This window comes from Piliocolobus tephrosceles, chromosome 1 (assembly GCF_002776525.5).
Source record: "Piliocolobus tephrosceles isolate RC106 chromosome 1, ASM277652v3, whole genome shotgun sequence".
NCBI classification, from domain to species: Eukaryota; Metazoa; Chordata; class Mammalia; order Primates; family Cercopithecidae; genus Piliocolobus; species Piliocolobus tephrosceles.
The window spans coordinates 41306843-41320033 of record NC_045434.1 but is presented as its reverse complement, the minus strand read 5'-3'; the positions used below and the strand labels follow the sequence as shown (position 1 = coordinate 41320033).

Here is a 13191-nt window from a genome sequence, read left to right as displayed (position 1 = left end):
CTTGGCTCTTGAAGACCAAGTTGCACTTGAAGACCACGTCTTACACCAGAATTCTCCCTGGATCATCCTTGTCAGGGATTCCTACCCCACCTTGCCACCCACACCTGGCCCCTCCTAAAAAGAATGTTCTTTGGCAGGAACGAAGAGCATGTGCTAGGTCACAGGGTGAGGAGACCTCGTGTGAGTGGTCAGCTTTAACTGGACCTCAAAGGAGGCTCTGTTCCTGGAGGGGAGGAGAAATGGGTGAGTTTTCTTGGTGAAGGGACAGCAAGAGCCAGCATAGGCAAAGGAACGTGGCAGTGTCAGGAGAGGACCAGGCAAAGAGCTGGCCAGCAGATGGAAGCTGAGTGCTGCTGGAGAGTAAGAGGCTGGATTAGTAACATGATGTGAACTGAGGAAGTTAAAGGTTTCTCTCCTCCACCAGATCACTGCATTTCAGCTTTGTAGAAGGAAGTGGCCTGGAGACCCTGAGGAGCAGAAACAGTGGCTCACTCCTGTGCTTCTGTGGTCCGTTTCCTCACTCCTCCCCATCCATCAAGTGTTGAGGCTCTGTGGAGTTCAGCTTCCTTTTCCCTCCATCACTCACATCCCACTTCCCATCACCTGCTTCCAAGCAAGAGAACGCCAGGTTACTGGCCTCAGGCAGCAGTCCAGCTGTTACCAGTAAACTGGAAGCTGACGTCACTAACAAGCGTTCAGGGAGCACCAAGAGGCAGACGAGAGGTCTCCTAAGCCTGACTCCTCTTTGGCACGAGACTAAGGAAGCGCCCCAAGTCCCAATCAGAGGTATGGGAGACCAGCTTGTGTGTGTGTGTGTGTGTGTGACAGGGGAAGGTAGGTGGAGTTAGGGAGCTTTCAGCTTAGCTGGGCTTTGTGATTTCAAGTGAGCCTCTGCTGGGAGAAACAGGTTTGTTGTTACTGAAAGAACAAGTTTGGGTCTCAAGTTTTCTTTTGCCTTACTTGACAGCTCATAAAACGCAGCAGCAAATCTGAACTTCCAGCTCCATGGCTTGGAGGAAGAAGCCTAGGAATAGTTACTGACTCCTTCCCCTGTCCTTGGCTTGACCTCCCTCCCTCCCTCCTTCTCACCACACCAGTTAGAAATCATGAAGACAATCTGTTCCCAAGAGCAAGGGTGGAGGGCGGAAGGCTGGCTGGGCGGATGGGACCAACGCTTGTCAGAAATGAACAGGCCCATGCGACACTGAAGACAATGCAGAGGGAAAGAGCTTTTGGCTTCATGCTTTGACAAAGTGCCATGAGACTGTATGGGTACGTGTGTGTGTATTTCTGTTCGGTAAATCCTGGAAGGCCAGTGCAGTGGGAGAATCCATATGTTTTCAGCCTCCAAAATGTGCCAGGTAGTTATAGTTGACAGTGGAGTATGTGAGAAACTATATGGTACTGGCCTCATTCTTCATGCTGCCACTCTGGCCTTTGACTTTGGAGTGGGGAATTCCTTAAATTCACACATCCCTGACCCTCTTTGTGGGTGACCCAGGCCCTGGCATACACTGTGCAATTAACAAATGTCAGCTGAATGAATAGAATGAATAAACAAAAAAGAGTCATTGTGTAACAGAAGGTTGTTTATTAAGCACTTCCTGTGGGATCTCCTCAAGTCAAACTTCATGAGAAAACGACTGTTTTTAGTAGGCTCCAGAAGGTTAAGTGACTTGTCCAAGGTCTCATAGACAGGACTGTGTGTGTGCACATGGCATGTGTGTGTGTGTGTCTGTGTGTGGTGGGGAATGTGCAGGAGAAAAGGTTCATGGCATTATTTTATGCATTGCCCATTCTTGCACCTTCATCAAGTCTGAATATGTGAATTTGCTGAGGCTGATAGGACAGTGTGGGTTGTCCCTGGAAGTTGGAAGAGGTGACAACAAGGTTAGGGGCCTTCCATGTGGATGCCTGCTGTACCACATATCCTGTAAAAACAGAACATTTACGAATGGTAAGAGAAGCCCTTATGTACACAAAATAGGGAGGGCAAAAGAGAGGAGGGACAAGGACACCAACGGGGTATTTTGCAGATATTTAGAATGGCCTCCTCCATGAGAAAGGAAAGAAGAAAGACATAAAAGAGAACAAAGCCAGACCAACTCTTAAAAATTATTTAATAGAAAGTCCAATGTCAAAATGTAACAATAAACAAAAATACACATGTATAAATATGTATATATAATTAGACCTATACACTTTCTCAGACCCTTTTCAAAATGGAATAGAATCATCATTACATCTTGGTGGTCAAATCAAAAATAATATTCAAGCGACATGGGCCCACTGCTGCGTGGGGGGTAGTACTACTGGAGCACTTCGAGGGTTCAAAGAATTCCAATCAGGAGAGAGCTGGGGATATTGCCAGTGTCCTTTTCTGGAGACCCAGAGAGGGAAGAGGATCAATCGCATGAGTCTGTCCAGTGTACCTGACCTTTGCTTAGCACCTGTAGCCACTACTGTCTAGGGATAGCTCTCCTTTAGGGTTTTGAATTATTTACATTTATGTTGTTTGTGAGTGAGTTTTCTTGCCTCATCTCCCAGATTTGAAGTTCCTGGGGACTCTGCCTCAGGACTTTCTTATTCTGCAGGCCAAATGTTGCACAGTGGTTTGGGGTGCTATTCTGGCATGCTGATTTGCACTAAAGCAAAGGTGTTCAAAGTGAGATGTGTACATACCAGGAGGTACCCAAAGTCTCCCTCAGGAGTTCAGAGAGAAAATGCCAGACCTCTGTTTATAATATTTTGTGTCTTATTCATTTAAAGTTTCTATGCTCTGTACTTTTTATAATGTGCCTAATATATTAGTACAAAAGTAAAGGGATATATGCTTTACATAAATTAATAAACATACAGAGAGAGTGCATCTCACGAAGATTTTGCTGACAGGCATGTGTAATTGAAACAGATGGGGGCCCACTGCTTTGCAGAATTCATGTGCAGGCAGAGTGGTTAGGGAGGCCAGCTTCCGGGCTCCCACGCTCACCTGAGGAAGCCTCTGCAGGTGTTCAGAAGAGCAGTGCTCCAAGATACCTCCCAGACCTGATTGAGAGGTGATGCTTCGTAATCTTGATGCAAGATTTTCCTTGAATGTAAGGCCATGTTCCTAAGTAAAATGCAAATACCCTTGGGAAGAGCAAATATGCAGCCATTAACAACCGGCATGGAGGCATTTTGATCCTTTCCTGGCAATGAGGTGGAGGTGAGTGGGAAGTGGGCCAGAGTGGAAAATGGAGAGAGGTGCCCTAAGGCAAACTTGGCTTCTATTCCATGAACACATGGCCCTAAGGGGACCTGCCGGGCTCTAGTTTTTAAATGGGTGAATGTGAGGCCAAATGTTTGTTGGTTTCCAGCATCAGGATTACCGCTGGACGAACTCTAATCTAAACACCTGGGCCTGTGGAATATCCGAGTGGGAATTGCTAGCCACAGAATTACAAATTCCTCAGTGAAGAGCAAGAGGAAGATCTGGAAAAAGCGGGTGTTTGAGCTAACATCTTTCCGAGGGTCCAGAAAGCTGGTGTTGCTGTTGAGTATGCCAGGAGGGAAGGGGTGGGGGTTTTGCAATAAAGGTCAGCCCCAAGGTGCAGCAAGGCCCAGCGTCCCTTAGCTAGGAAAATTGCCTTCAGGCCCAACTCCTCCAGCCTCTCAGGGGAACTGTCTTCTGTTTGAGCTTTTTCTTGAGTTTCTGTAAACAGTGTTGGCTTATAGCTGGTATTTTGATACGTCTAATTCTTTTCCTTTCTCCAAAACATTTTTCTAATTATTTTTCTGGGGGTGGGGAGGGGGAGAAAAAAACCCAATGCTCTAAACTCTGAGGTTATTCGGAAAACCTAAAAGGCACTGCAAGTTGTCTCCATAGGGAGATTCCGCTTGTCTCTGAGCCTTCCCTGACTCACATCTGCAGAGCTCCCAGCTCTGGCAGCCTCCAGGTGCCTGCGAGGTCCTCCCTCCACAGCTGGCTAGGCCTGTGGGTATTTTCCACTTGCATACAATTTGTCTGTGCTTTTACAAAATCTCCTTTCTTTGGCAGGACTCGGGTGTGTATTTGGGACCCAGCAGAGGCTTGGCCACCGGGTGTATGTGACCTAATCCAGGGGAAGGCTGTTCAAGAGAGCTGCCTTTAGTTAGGATCACACACTAGACAGGGAAGCCCTCTGCTGCTTCCCGTATATTTATTTTAGGGTGCATTCTCATCCCTGGGTCTAGGCCAGCCTGGTCCCAAAAGGTATTTTTAGCCTTGGTGGCTCTAAAGAAGGTCATGCTGACCCAGAGCTGTCCCCTTTATGTCTCCAAACCAGATCCAGCCCAGGTTAAAGTCCTTGAATTCAAATAGCTTTTGGCAGAGGAAGACGAGTTGGGGCTGGGTAAGGGACAGAGGACACCCTGGGAGAAATCATCTCAGCAAGCACCCGTGCACTGCCGCAGTGAGGAGGGAAAGCCCGGCCCTGATTGTGACCACACCTTACCTGTCCGGAGGACCTCAGCAGTGGGCTGCAGAGGACACAGCACCACCTAAAGCTCATATTTATGCTCCCTGAATCCCCGGCAAAGCCCCAGGAACCCTCTGTGGCTGGCCTGGCTCACTGTCCTGTCCTTGTCTCTTGCTCTTCTCTCTCCCTCTACAAATCTAAGCTCCAGCCTCTGTACTGCAGGCTGGCCCTGGACAGTCCACACTGGCCCTCCTTTGGGCTGAGTCCTGTGTTGTCCTCTCAGCCTGAAAGTCCTTTAGTAACACTCTCCCTCAGCCCTCTGACACATCTGGGCTTTGATATCACCTCTTTCAGGAAGCCCCTGATTACCAAAACTGGGCTGGCTGCCACCGTGAGATGCTCCCACAGCACTCAGGACTTTTCCCTGCAGGGCACTTCCATACTGCCGCTCCCGCTATGGCTAGGTTCCTCGAGGGCGGGTTTAGTTCAGTTGTGCTTTGCTTGCAATTAGCACAGTGCCTGGAGTGTACCAGGGGCTCCAGAAATAAATGAGTTCAATGAGTGAATCCTTAAGACTGGAAGGGCAATGCTAAAAATGCTACACCTGGGTCAACCCAGATGAAGGGACCCCAACTCCACACACTGGGGTTAGAGCATCCCAGTGGAGCTGCTGAAATGCCACAGTCAAGTCGACATGGATGAGGGGGATGGTGCGTGAGACATGCGGTGGTTGTATGTGGCTGGACCACGCACACGACATTAGGGATGTGTCCATTATGCGTGTAGGGCTGGGAAAGGATGTCAGCCACAATACCCCAGCTGGCGGCCCAGATGAGTCAAGCAGATGGAGTAGGGCATCCGGGCACAGACGGGGCACACAGCGAGATGAGTAGCAGACCTCGATTCTCCCATGTGAGTTGAACTCAAACACTCAAGAGTGATGGCTGGTTTTTCCTGTTTCAGTATCCCTATAGTTATACTAATACTTTCCTAGACATTATCTTGGAGATTACAGAAAGGCAAAATACAGCTCTTTCTTGAATTATTTCAATGATAAATTTCCTTTCTCCATGTATCTCTCTGTATATGTATGCACGCATGTGTATGTGTATGTGTGTTAAGAAAGTGGATCAGAATCTAAAATCCTAGTAAGGCAGCTGCCTGGATCTATTCCAGGAAAAGAATAATTTTATGAATTTGCATCTTGGTTTGAATGGAAAAACTGGCTTGAAATCTATTGCAAAACTTTCTTTGCTTGCTCGCCTGTCAAGAGAGAACAGTCCCTGAAGGTCTTGACTGAAATGCCAGGACACAGGGGCTATTCTCTCCCTTTGGAGTCAATGTCAAGAGGTCCCCCTAAGGCGCTAGAATTATTTTCAACCCTAGAGACCCTAAGGGACCTCTGCCTGAGTTTATGGTGTTCTTTATACTGCCTCTAAGTCTTAACCAAATTCAAAGCCTTGGGCTAAAAATGGAAGCAAAGAAGGGCGAAATCAGGGTAGAGAGGGCAGACACTATTAGAATGGAGCCTTCAGTTTAGAGGTGAATCTTCCCGAAAGAGAGCAATTTCTGTGGTTCCCAAGTTATAAGGGCCATTTCCCACATCATCATGAAGGGACATGACAGCTGCCAGGTTAGAAAGAAGCAGGATCTTGGGGGCCACATTTCAAAGGAAAACTGGACATGACAGCCCCTTTACACAGGGACATTCTTTTGCTTCCTTCGAGCAAAGTAAGGAAGGGTGGGAGCAGGTCCCTTCTAGGCAGTACCTTTACCAGTTGCTATGGAGACATGAGTCATCTTTAGAGGATGTGATTTAAGAAGCAAGAAAAGGAACTCTGAGGAGTTCCTGGGCTCTTCCGACCTTGGAATAAGTTATTTAAATGTCTGTCCAAGTCATTACATGACTATCTAAAACATGTAAGGTCTCAAAAGAGATTCCCGTCTAGTTTCAGTGCTTAAATGGACCTGGAAGATACAGATCCCCAGTCCAAAGATCAAAAAGAGACAGCAAACCCTAGCCCACAAGAAAGGATTTCAATACAAGTCAGTGGTCCAGTCATTGCCTTTCCTCCATGCTTGGAGATCAGATTGTCCCAGACCCCCAGGAAGGTTAAGACTTTTAACCTTAAAAAGATACAGCCTGTGATGAAACAACAAGCCTTGGGAACCCAGGAAAGAAATCACAGCACTCGAAAGCCTGTTCTGGTTGCATCTGGTTTCTAACTGCAGAAATACCAGGTTCCTTTTCCAGATGCTAGAAGGATTCCAAGGGGTGAGACATGTGCCTAAATTCCCAAAGCCTCTTCCTCTGGGCACTGAAGTCCTCCTGTTAGCCAGTGGCCTCTCCTGGTGTGTGTGCAGCTCAGATAGGGAAGGCCAAATAAAACACTCCCCATGAGGAAACCAGGCTGGTGAGGAGCCAGAGAGAGATTCTGGAAAGCAGATGCCCCCAGGGGGGTGTTCTCACAGTGTTGTGAAGGGCATACAGTCATAATCAAAAGAATGTGGAAAATACTTGAATGACATCTTTCCTTCTTTCAACATAGGCATTTATGTTGGATAGATGCATTCCACACTTAAGATCTATTATTTAGAACGTGGCGGTAAATAGATCCACTTCACAGGATTATCAGGAGGATGACACAAAACAATTATAAAATGCCTAGCACAGTATCTGGCACAGAGTGAGTATAAATGACAAATATTAGTTCCTTTTTCCTCTTCTCCTGAGATTAGATTCCAGATAAGGTACAAGAGTCTCCTGAAAAACATGGCATAGCTTGTGAGTCCTAAGGTTTGTCCCGGAGGTATTCACTCATAAGCCTCATCTTTACCATAGCTTTTTGACCCCTTTCCAGAGACATACAAAAAGGTGACTGCTGAAGTCAAGGACACCATTCCCCCCTTGGAAAAACACATCCATTCATTGGCAAAAGGCAATTCATAGACCTCGTTCATGGAACTCCAAAAGGTTTATTGCAGGCACATGTGTAGTGTGACAGCTGACTGCCTAACCCAGCTCCCCCCAGGCACACTGGAGTCCAGGCATCCACTCATGACACCATGAGGCCAAAGTTCCTGCTTCAAGCCACCTTTTCATTATGCCCCTAAATACACATTCCCTCCCCACCAATCATGCCTTATTATTTTTTTGGTTGGGGTTTTAAACAACAAAAAGTCCAATCTCTGAGAGGTACGAAGACATAAAGCTCTGAGAATGCCTTCCAGCAGGGAAGCGTGGAAGGCAGATCTTATGTACAACTGTAGTGTGCAATCAAATATCCTTTTTCTTTAGGGGAGGCAGAAAGGACAGAACTTTAGATACCAATTATTTTGCCTTTCGTAAAGAACGTATCAGAGTCCCGAAGTCTAAGATTCCAACTCAGTATTTTCTTGGATTAAGAATTTGAAAATATTTCTTCCTTTAAAACTCAACATGTTTAACCATGTTTCTTTTCTATGATTAGTAGAGCTAGAACACTTAAATTCTTGCCCAGTGTCAAAGCTGGACTTGTAATCCACATGCCAACCTGCTTCATAGGCAACGAGGTAAAGTTTGTAAGAGGTATCATCTCTGTTTTTTAGCAGGCTTATGGGAGAGTCTTGCCCTAAGAGAAAAACAGGGATGAGGCTGGGAAGAGGATAAAGTTATAGCAGGATAAAGTTATAAGAAGATAACAAAGCAGGATGACGTCACATGGGACTAAGAAGGGGACTGCATCATCCCTGGACCTGCTCCTGGGGGCTGTCGGCTTGTGGGCGTGGCCGCTTCAGATGTACAGGTGAGCCCGGACACAGAGGTGCTTCCTCACCTTACAGTGAGGAGTGGATGGGGCCAGTACAAAGACTAAAGAACCAGCCCTCCTCCTGGGTCCGTCTTTGCTAAATTGAGTTATCCCAGCCCAGGCTCAGCTCATGGGCACTGCGGACAGAGAGAGACCTGTCTTCCAACAGGCTGCTGTGTGCGTGGCTGCTGCAGTTTCTGAGGACTGACCTAGTTTTCTCATCTCTGGACTTTATACCTTCTTTGTCCCTAAATAGACCACAACACCACTCTGTGTTCTCTGCAAGCCTGGGGCTAGGAAGCATCGCTGAGGTAAAGGCCTTTTTTAAGGTTCTCTGCCAATAACAAACACGTCTTCAATTATGAGAGCAGTACTCCATGATCCTGAATCTCCGCCAACCAAAAGAAAGCTGTGCACACACTTGCTGAACTTTTACAACTCTACAACTCAGAGGACATAAGGCGTGTGCAAGCCAGCTGTAAATCTTGTTGACAGTCTTGCCCCACCCACTGGCCACTAGGCAGCTGGATTTTCAATTTCACCCCGCACACGGCCAGTCTATCAACCCTCTCTGCTTAATGCTCTCAGTTCATTTCTCATCATTTTTCTACCTCCACTCACCAGGCCACGTCCCCTCCCTTCCTCCTTCCAGCTTCCTGAGCCCCACACATATAACAACTAGCAGAGTGCACCAGCACATACATTGGATTATTCTTTTCATTGTGTCTGAGCCAATCTGCTTAATGTTCACATACACATGGGGAAAAAAAGGTAAAATATTTTTGCTTTAGATCCTTTCAGAAGGCATAAAAAAATAAAGTACAAACACGAATCACTTGACAATTTTATGATTAAAACCAACAAATGGAAAACAGACAGTGTTGGGTGTTGCTGACAAAATCAAGCACTTCATGCGGACCCGCTCAACCACCCCATTTCTCGGATCTATTTCTGGATGTACCAAATGTGTCTGAAGAACTCACTTTCGCACAACAAAGATGTATCCAGTGTTAAACACCAGAGCCAGAACCCGGGTGAAAAGCTGGTGGTTCAGGGCAACATCACTTCCGGCTTTATTAAACACTCAAAAGTCAGGTTCCCAAGAAACGCTTGGATCTATGCACAAGTGTAACATGTCAAAAGTGTTCAATGTGACCATGAGAGAAATGACATGAGCATGTTTCATCTTCGGGTAGAGGGTGGTGGTTTTCTGGGAAGACTGTCTGAGACACCGAGTAAAGAAATCAAATGGAAGACGTTTAGCATGTGCTTAATTCTTGCTTGATAAGAACAAGAAATCCCGGAAAAGGTCATCCACAGAAGAGTGAACAAAGTCCCCAGTGAACAAGTTTGAGGTGGGGTTTAGCAGTTCGTTTACAGTTGTGGAAAACTATTTTAGTCACTTGGCCAAAAACCGTAGGAGGGGAGGCAACCTGAAACCCTAGACTACTTGACTCTCTCTGCATTTTTCTACTTGAAGCAGGATAAAAAAGCCTAACATATTGGCTGCATCTCTATTTATGTAACAGCCACAGCTGCTCCCCAAAATAGCTGCTGTTGGCCAAAAGAATTACGGGATTTTGTTGCTAATATGTGAATCTATTGTCCTTAGCAGTCTGCTAAGTCTCCTTCCCTTCCTTTTTGCCCTCCCAGGTCTAAAAGGAGATAGGGAATCTCACTATTTGCACATCAGTGGTGCCCTCAGTTATGTGGATAGATTTTAAAATCGAGGCTCATCTTTTCGGCAAGAGCAAATTGACACAGAACATCTTAACTCTCTACCTTCTGCGGGTGGCTAATATCGAGGCCCTTCAAAGTCACAACCCCAAAAGAGAGAAATATACAGTGCTCCTGTCTTTTTTGTGGGACAAACCCAAACCCGGACTGCTGGCGTGGCATTTAATAGGATGCCCTCCCCTGAAAGTAACAAAGAGAACCCTCGTCAAAGCTATCAAACACATTAAAAAAATACAAAAGTTATTTTCTCCTTTTGATTGCTATTTACTTGTGACAATATTTGCTAAAAATATCACTTCTGTCTTTGAGAAGAGATCATTCTCTTCATATAATATGGAAAAATAAACTCTGCTGAACACTCAGTCAACATTCCCCACCATTGCCAGGGGCTTTTGGCTTTCACATCTCCAAATATCATCATAAGCATAAAAGTATTATGTTTTTGAGTAGGCAAACACTTTTGCTATGTCTAGTGTGCTGGAAGTAAGAGAAAAAGGAAGTGGCAAGGCTCATGTAGCATTTTGAAGGGGGAGAGTTACGAAATAGGATGGTTTATTTGCTAACAAAACGAAAGGTAACAAGGTGGTTTCAGGCCCTCCTAAAAAGTCATAGGATGTCCCCTCACCTCTTCAGACCACTTTCAGCCTTGCTAATGATTGATAAGTTATTAATGGAAGGGTAGGGAGCCCTTTAGGCTAATTATCAGTGTCAATGCAAAGGAGGGCTCAACTTCTGCACCCAGGATCGTCTTAAAACACTGAGCTGGATGAATGGGAGAAGACAAGGATCCATAAAAACAGTAAAATGTTTATTTTCTTAGAAAAAAAAGTGAGGAAGAGGGATTCAAAATGATTGTGATCACACTTCCATCTGCATCTGAGCAAAACCAATGTTGCAAGCTTAATTCTTGATTAAGATACCTATTAAATCAAACAACCTGCCACTCATTCCTACGTCACTTCCAGGAGTCACATCACAGCATGCTTTTAATTGATAATAGCTTCTCTACTTCTTCCGAGCAGAGAAACAAGGCTTGGCATAGCAACCATCCCATCTCCAAAGCTCAACACTGCCAGTAAGAAGCAAGGCTCAGTCCATCTCTAGACTGCGTGCGAGAGATGGGGAGGAAGGAGAGAGGGCAGGAGATGCTTGTCTTAGAAGCAGAACCAGTTTAGAAGAGAAGTTTGATATCTGAGTTCACCACTACCTCATCTTATAGAAAATAGGTTGGAGAGCATCTGTAAAACCAACAGTATCTTTAAGGTGAAATTGCAGAATTTTGCTGCATACCTGGACACAAGAGAAGTGAAAAGTTGCAACAAGTTTTAACTAGCAGCAACAAAGAAAGTTCGATAACAGTTTTTTTTGTTTGTTTTTAGCAATATTCCTTTGCAAGTTCATTAAGAAACACTGTAATTTAATGGGGCGTACGATATGGAACGATCTTCTTTTGCTATAGTGCTGTTCGCTGAATAGAACCGACCTTTGCAAAGATTTCAACTGGGGTGTAACCTATTTACACAGTAGTAGCTCCTGGTTTGAGTGGTAAAATTGGTGCTATGTGATATCCTCTTCTTCCGAACAGTAATCCCGACCCTTGGAGGGAAAAAGAAAAAAGAGCGTGTGAATGATAAATTCAAAGCAGAGCCTGAAATAGTTACTTGTAATCAATTTTCTCTCAGTATGTCTCCTTGCAACAGAATCCAGGCTTTGTCAGTGATAGCTGGCACTGGGGTAGCTACGTCATAAATACATGTTAGCTGATTTATAAGCTATACATACCTCAAGGCATGAGAGTTTTACCAAGCCCCAAATAAGCCCTTATTTTATGTTGGTAAGAATTTCTATTATAATAGCCATATTCAAGAGTCAGCCTTTCACTAAGAAATTACAAAATGGCCAATCCATTCAGGAGATCAATTTCTTATCAGGAAGAATGAACAAGCCACATTCTACAGCTACATCCCCGTGCCTGAAACTCAACATTCTACAGAGGGAGAGCGTACAATCCAGGGATGTCTGAGTTTAATTCACTCTAAAACGGATTACAAACAACAACAAACAAGAATCCTTTAGACATGCATGACAGGTCTATGCTTGGTATGTGTGGGATGCACAAGAAAGGCAAAGATGCTTCTGATTCATTTGCTAACAAAACAGGTTATCTGAAGCTCTAAGGACTGTGTACAATGGATACCTGTGAACATATTTTATCCTTTCCCCTTTAGGTCATAAACTCAATGAAGACATGATTAGGGCTGAGCTTTAAGGATCCACATTTAACCAAGCCAGCTGGTCTTGGTCAAAACACATGACTCTCTTGGTCTGTAACCCATCACAGATAGTAAACAACAAAGGCACCTGTCCTGCCTGTGTTCTGATGTCATAGATAAGGGTTTTCTAAAAAGTCAGGTGTTATTATCATTTGTTTCCTTCAACTTTTTCTTCTAAAATACACACTACATGTTTCATTTCTTTTTTGGCGGGGGTAGGGGATGTTCTTTTAAAGGCAGAATTTTCAAAATAACTGAAACTTATTTCTAAAAGTACCAATACTTAACGATAATAATAATTTTGCATATAACTATTTCTCAGATGTATTACATGTTTTTTGGTCACATTATCTATCTAACAGAAATATTTTACATTTTCCTAATATTTAAGCATTATCAAAATGGATTATTTTGTGTCATGTGGCTGGGTGCTAATCTTGGCTCTGTGACTTCCTAGCTCTGGGATCCTGGTAAAATTACCTCTCTGTGTCTCAGTTTCTTCATTTGTAAAATGAAGAGAACAATAGTACCTATTTCACAGAATTGTTGAAAATTAAATGAGTTAATAGTATTAAAGTGATTAAATCATTTCTGGCATATACTTTTACACATGATGTATATGTGCCCATGCCTGTGTGTTTGGTAAATTAAAAAATACTGCTGGCTGAGCATGGTGGCTCACACCTGTAATCCTGTACTTTGGGAGGCCGAGGCGGTTGGATCACCTGAGGTCAGGAATTCGAGGCCAGCCTGGCCAACGGTGAAACTCCATCTCTACTAAAAATACAAAAACTAGCTGGGCATGGTGGCGGGCACCTGTAGTCCCAGCTACTTGGGAGGCTAAGGCAGGAGAATCGCTTGAACCTGGGAGGCGGAGATTGCAGTGAGCCAAGATCACACCATTGCACTGCAGCCTGGGCAACAGAGTGAGCCTCTGTCTCAAAAAAAAAAAAAAAA

The 13191-nt window shown here is 44.8% G+C and overlaps 1 protein-coding gene across 1 annotated transcript in view; it reads right to left on the bottom strand.

Annotated features, from left to right (window-relative positions):
* Positions 1-2103: 2103 nt before the first annotated feature.
* The window catches only part of C1H1orf21 (chromosome 1 C1orf21 homolog), a 246586-nt gene continuing 235498 nt past the window's right edge, over positions 2104-13191 (bottom strand). The window contains exon 6 of the mRNA XM_023203458.3: positions 2104-11557. Within this exon, the coding sequence (XP_023059226.1) occupies positions 11519-11557 (39 nt within the window). The 3' untranslated portion in view covers positions 2104-11518. The remainder of the gene's footprint in view (positions 11558-13191) is intronic.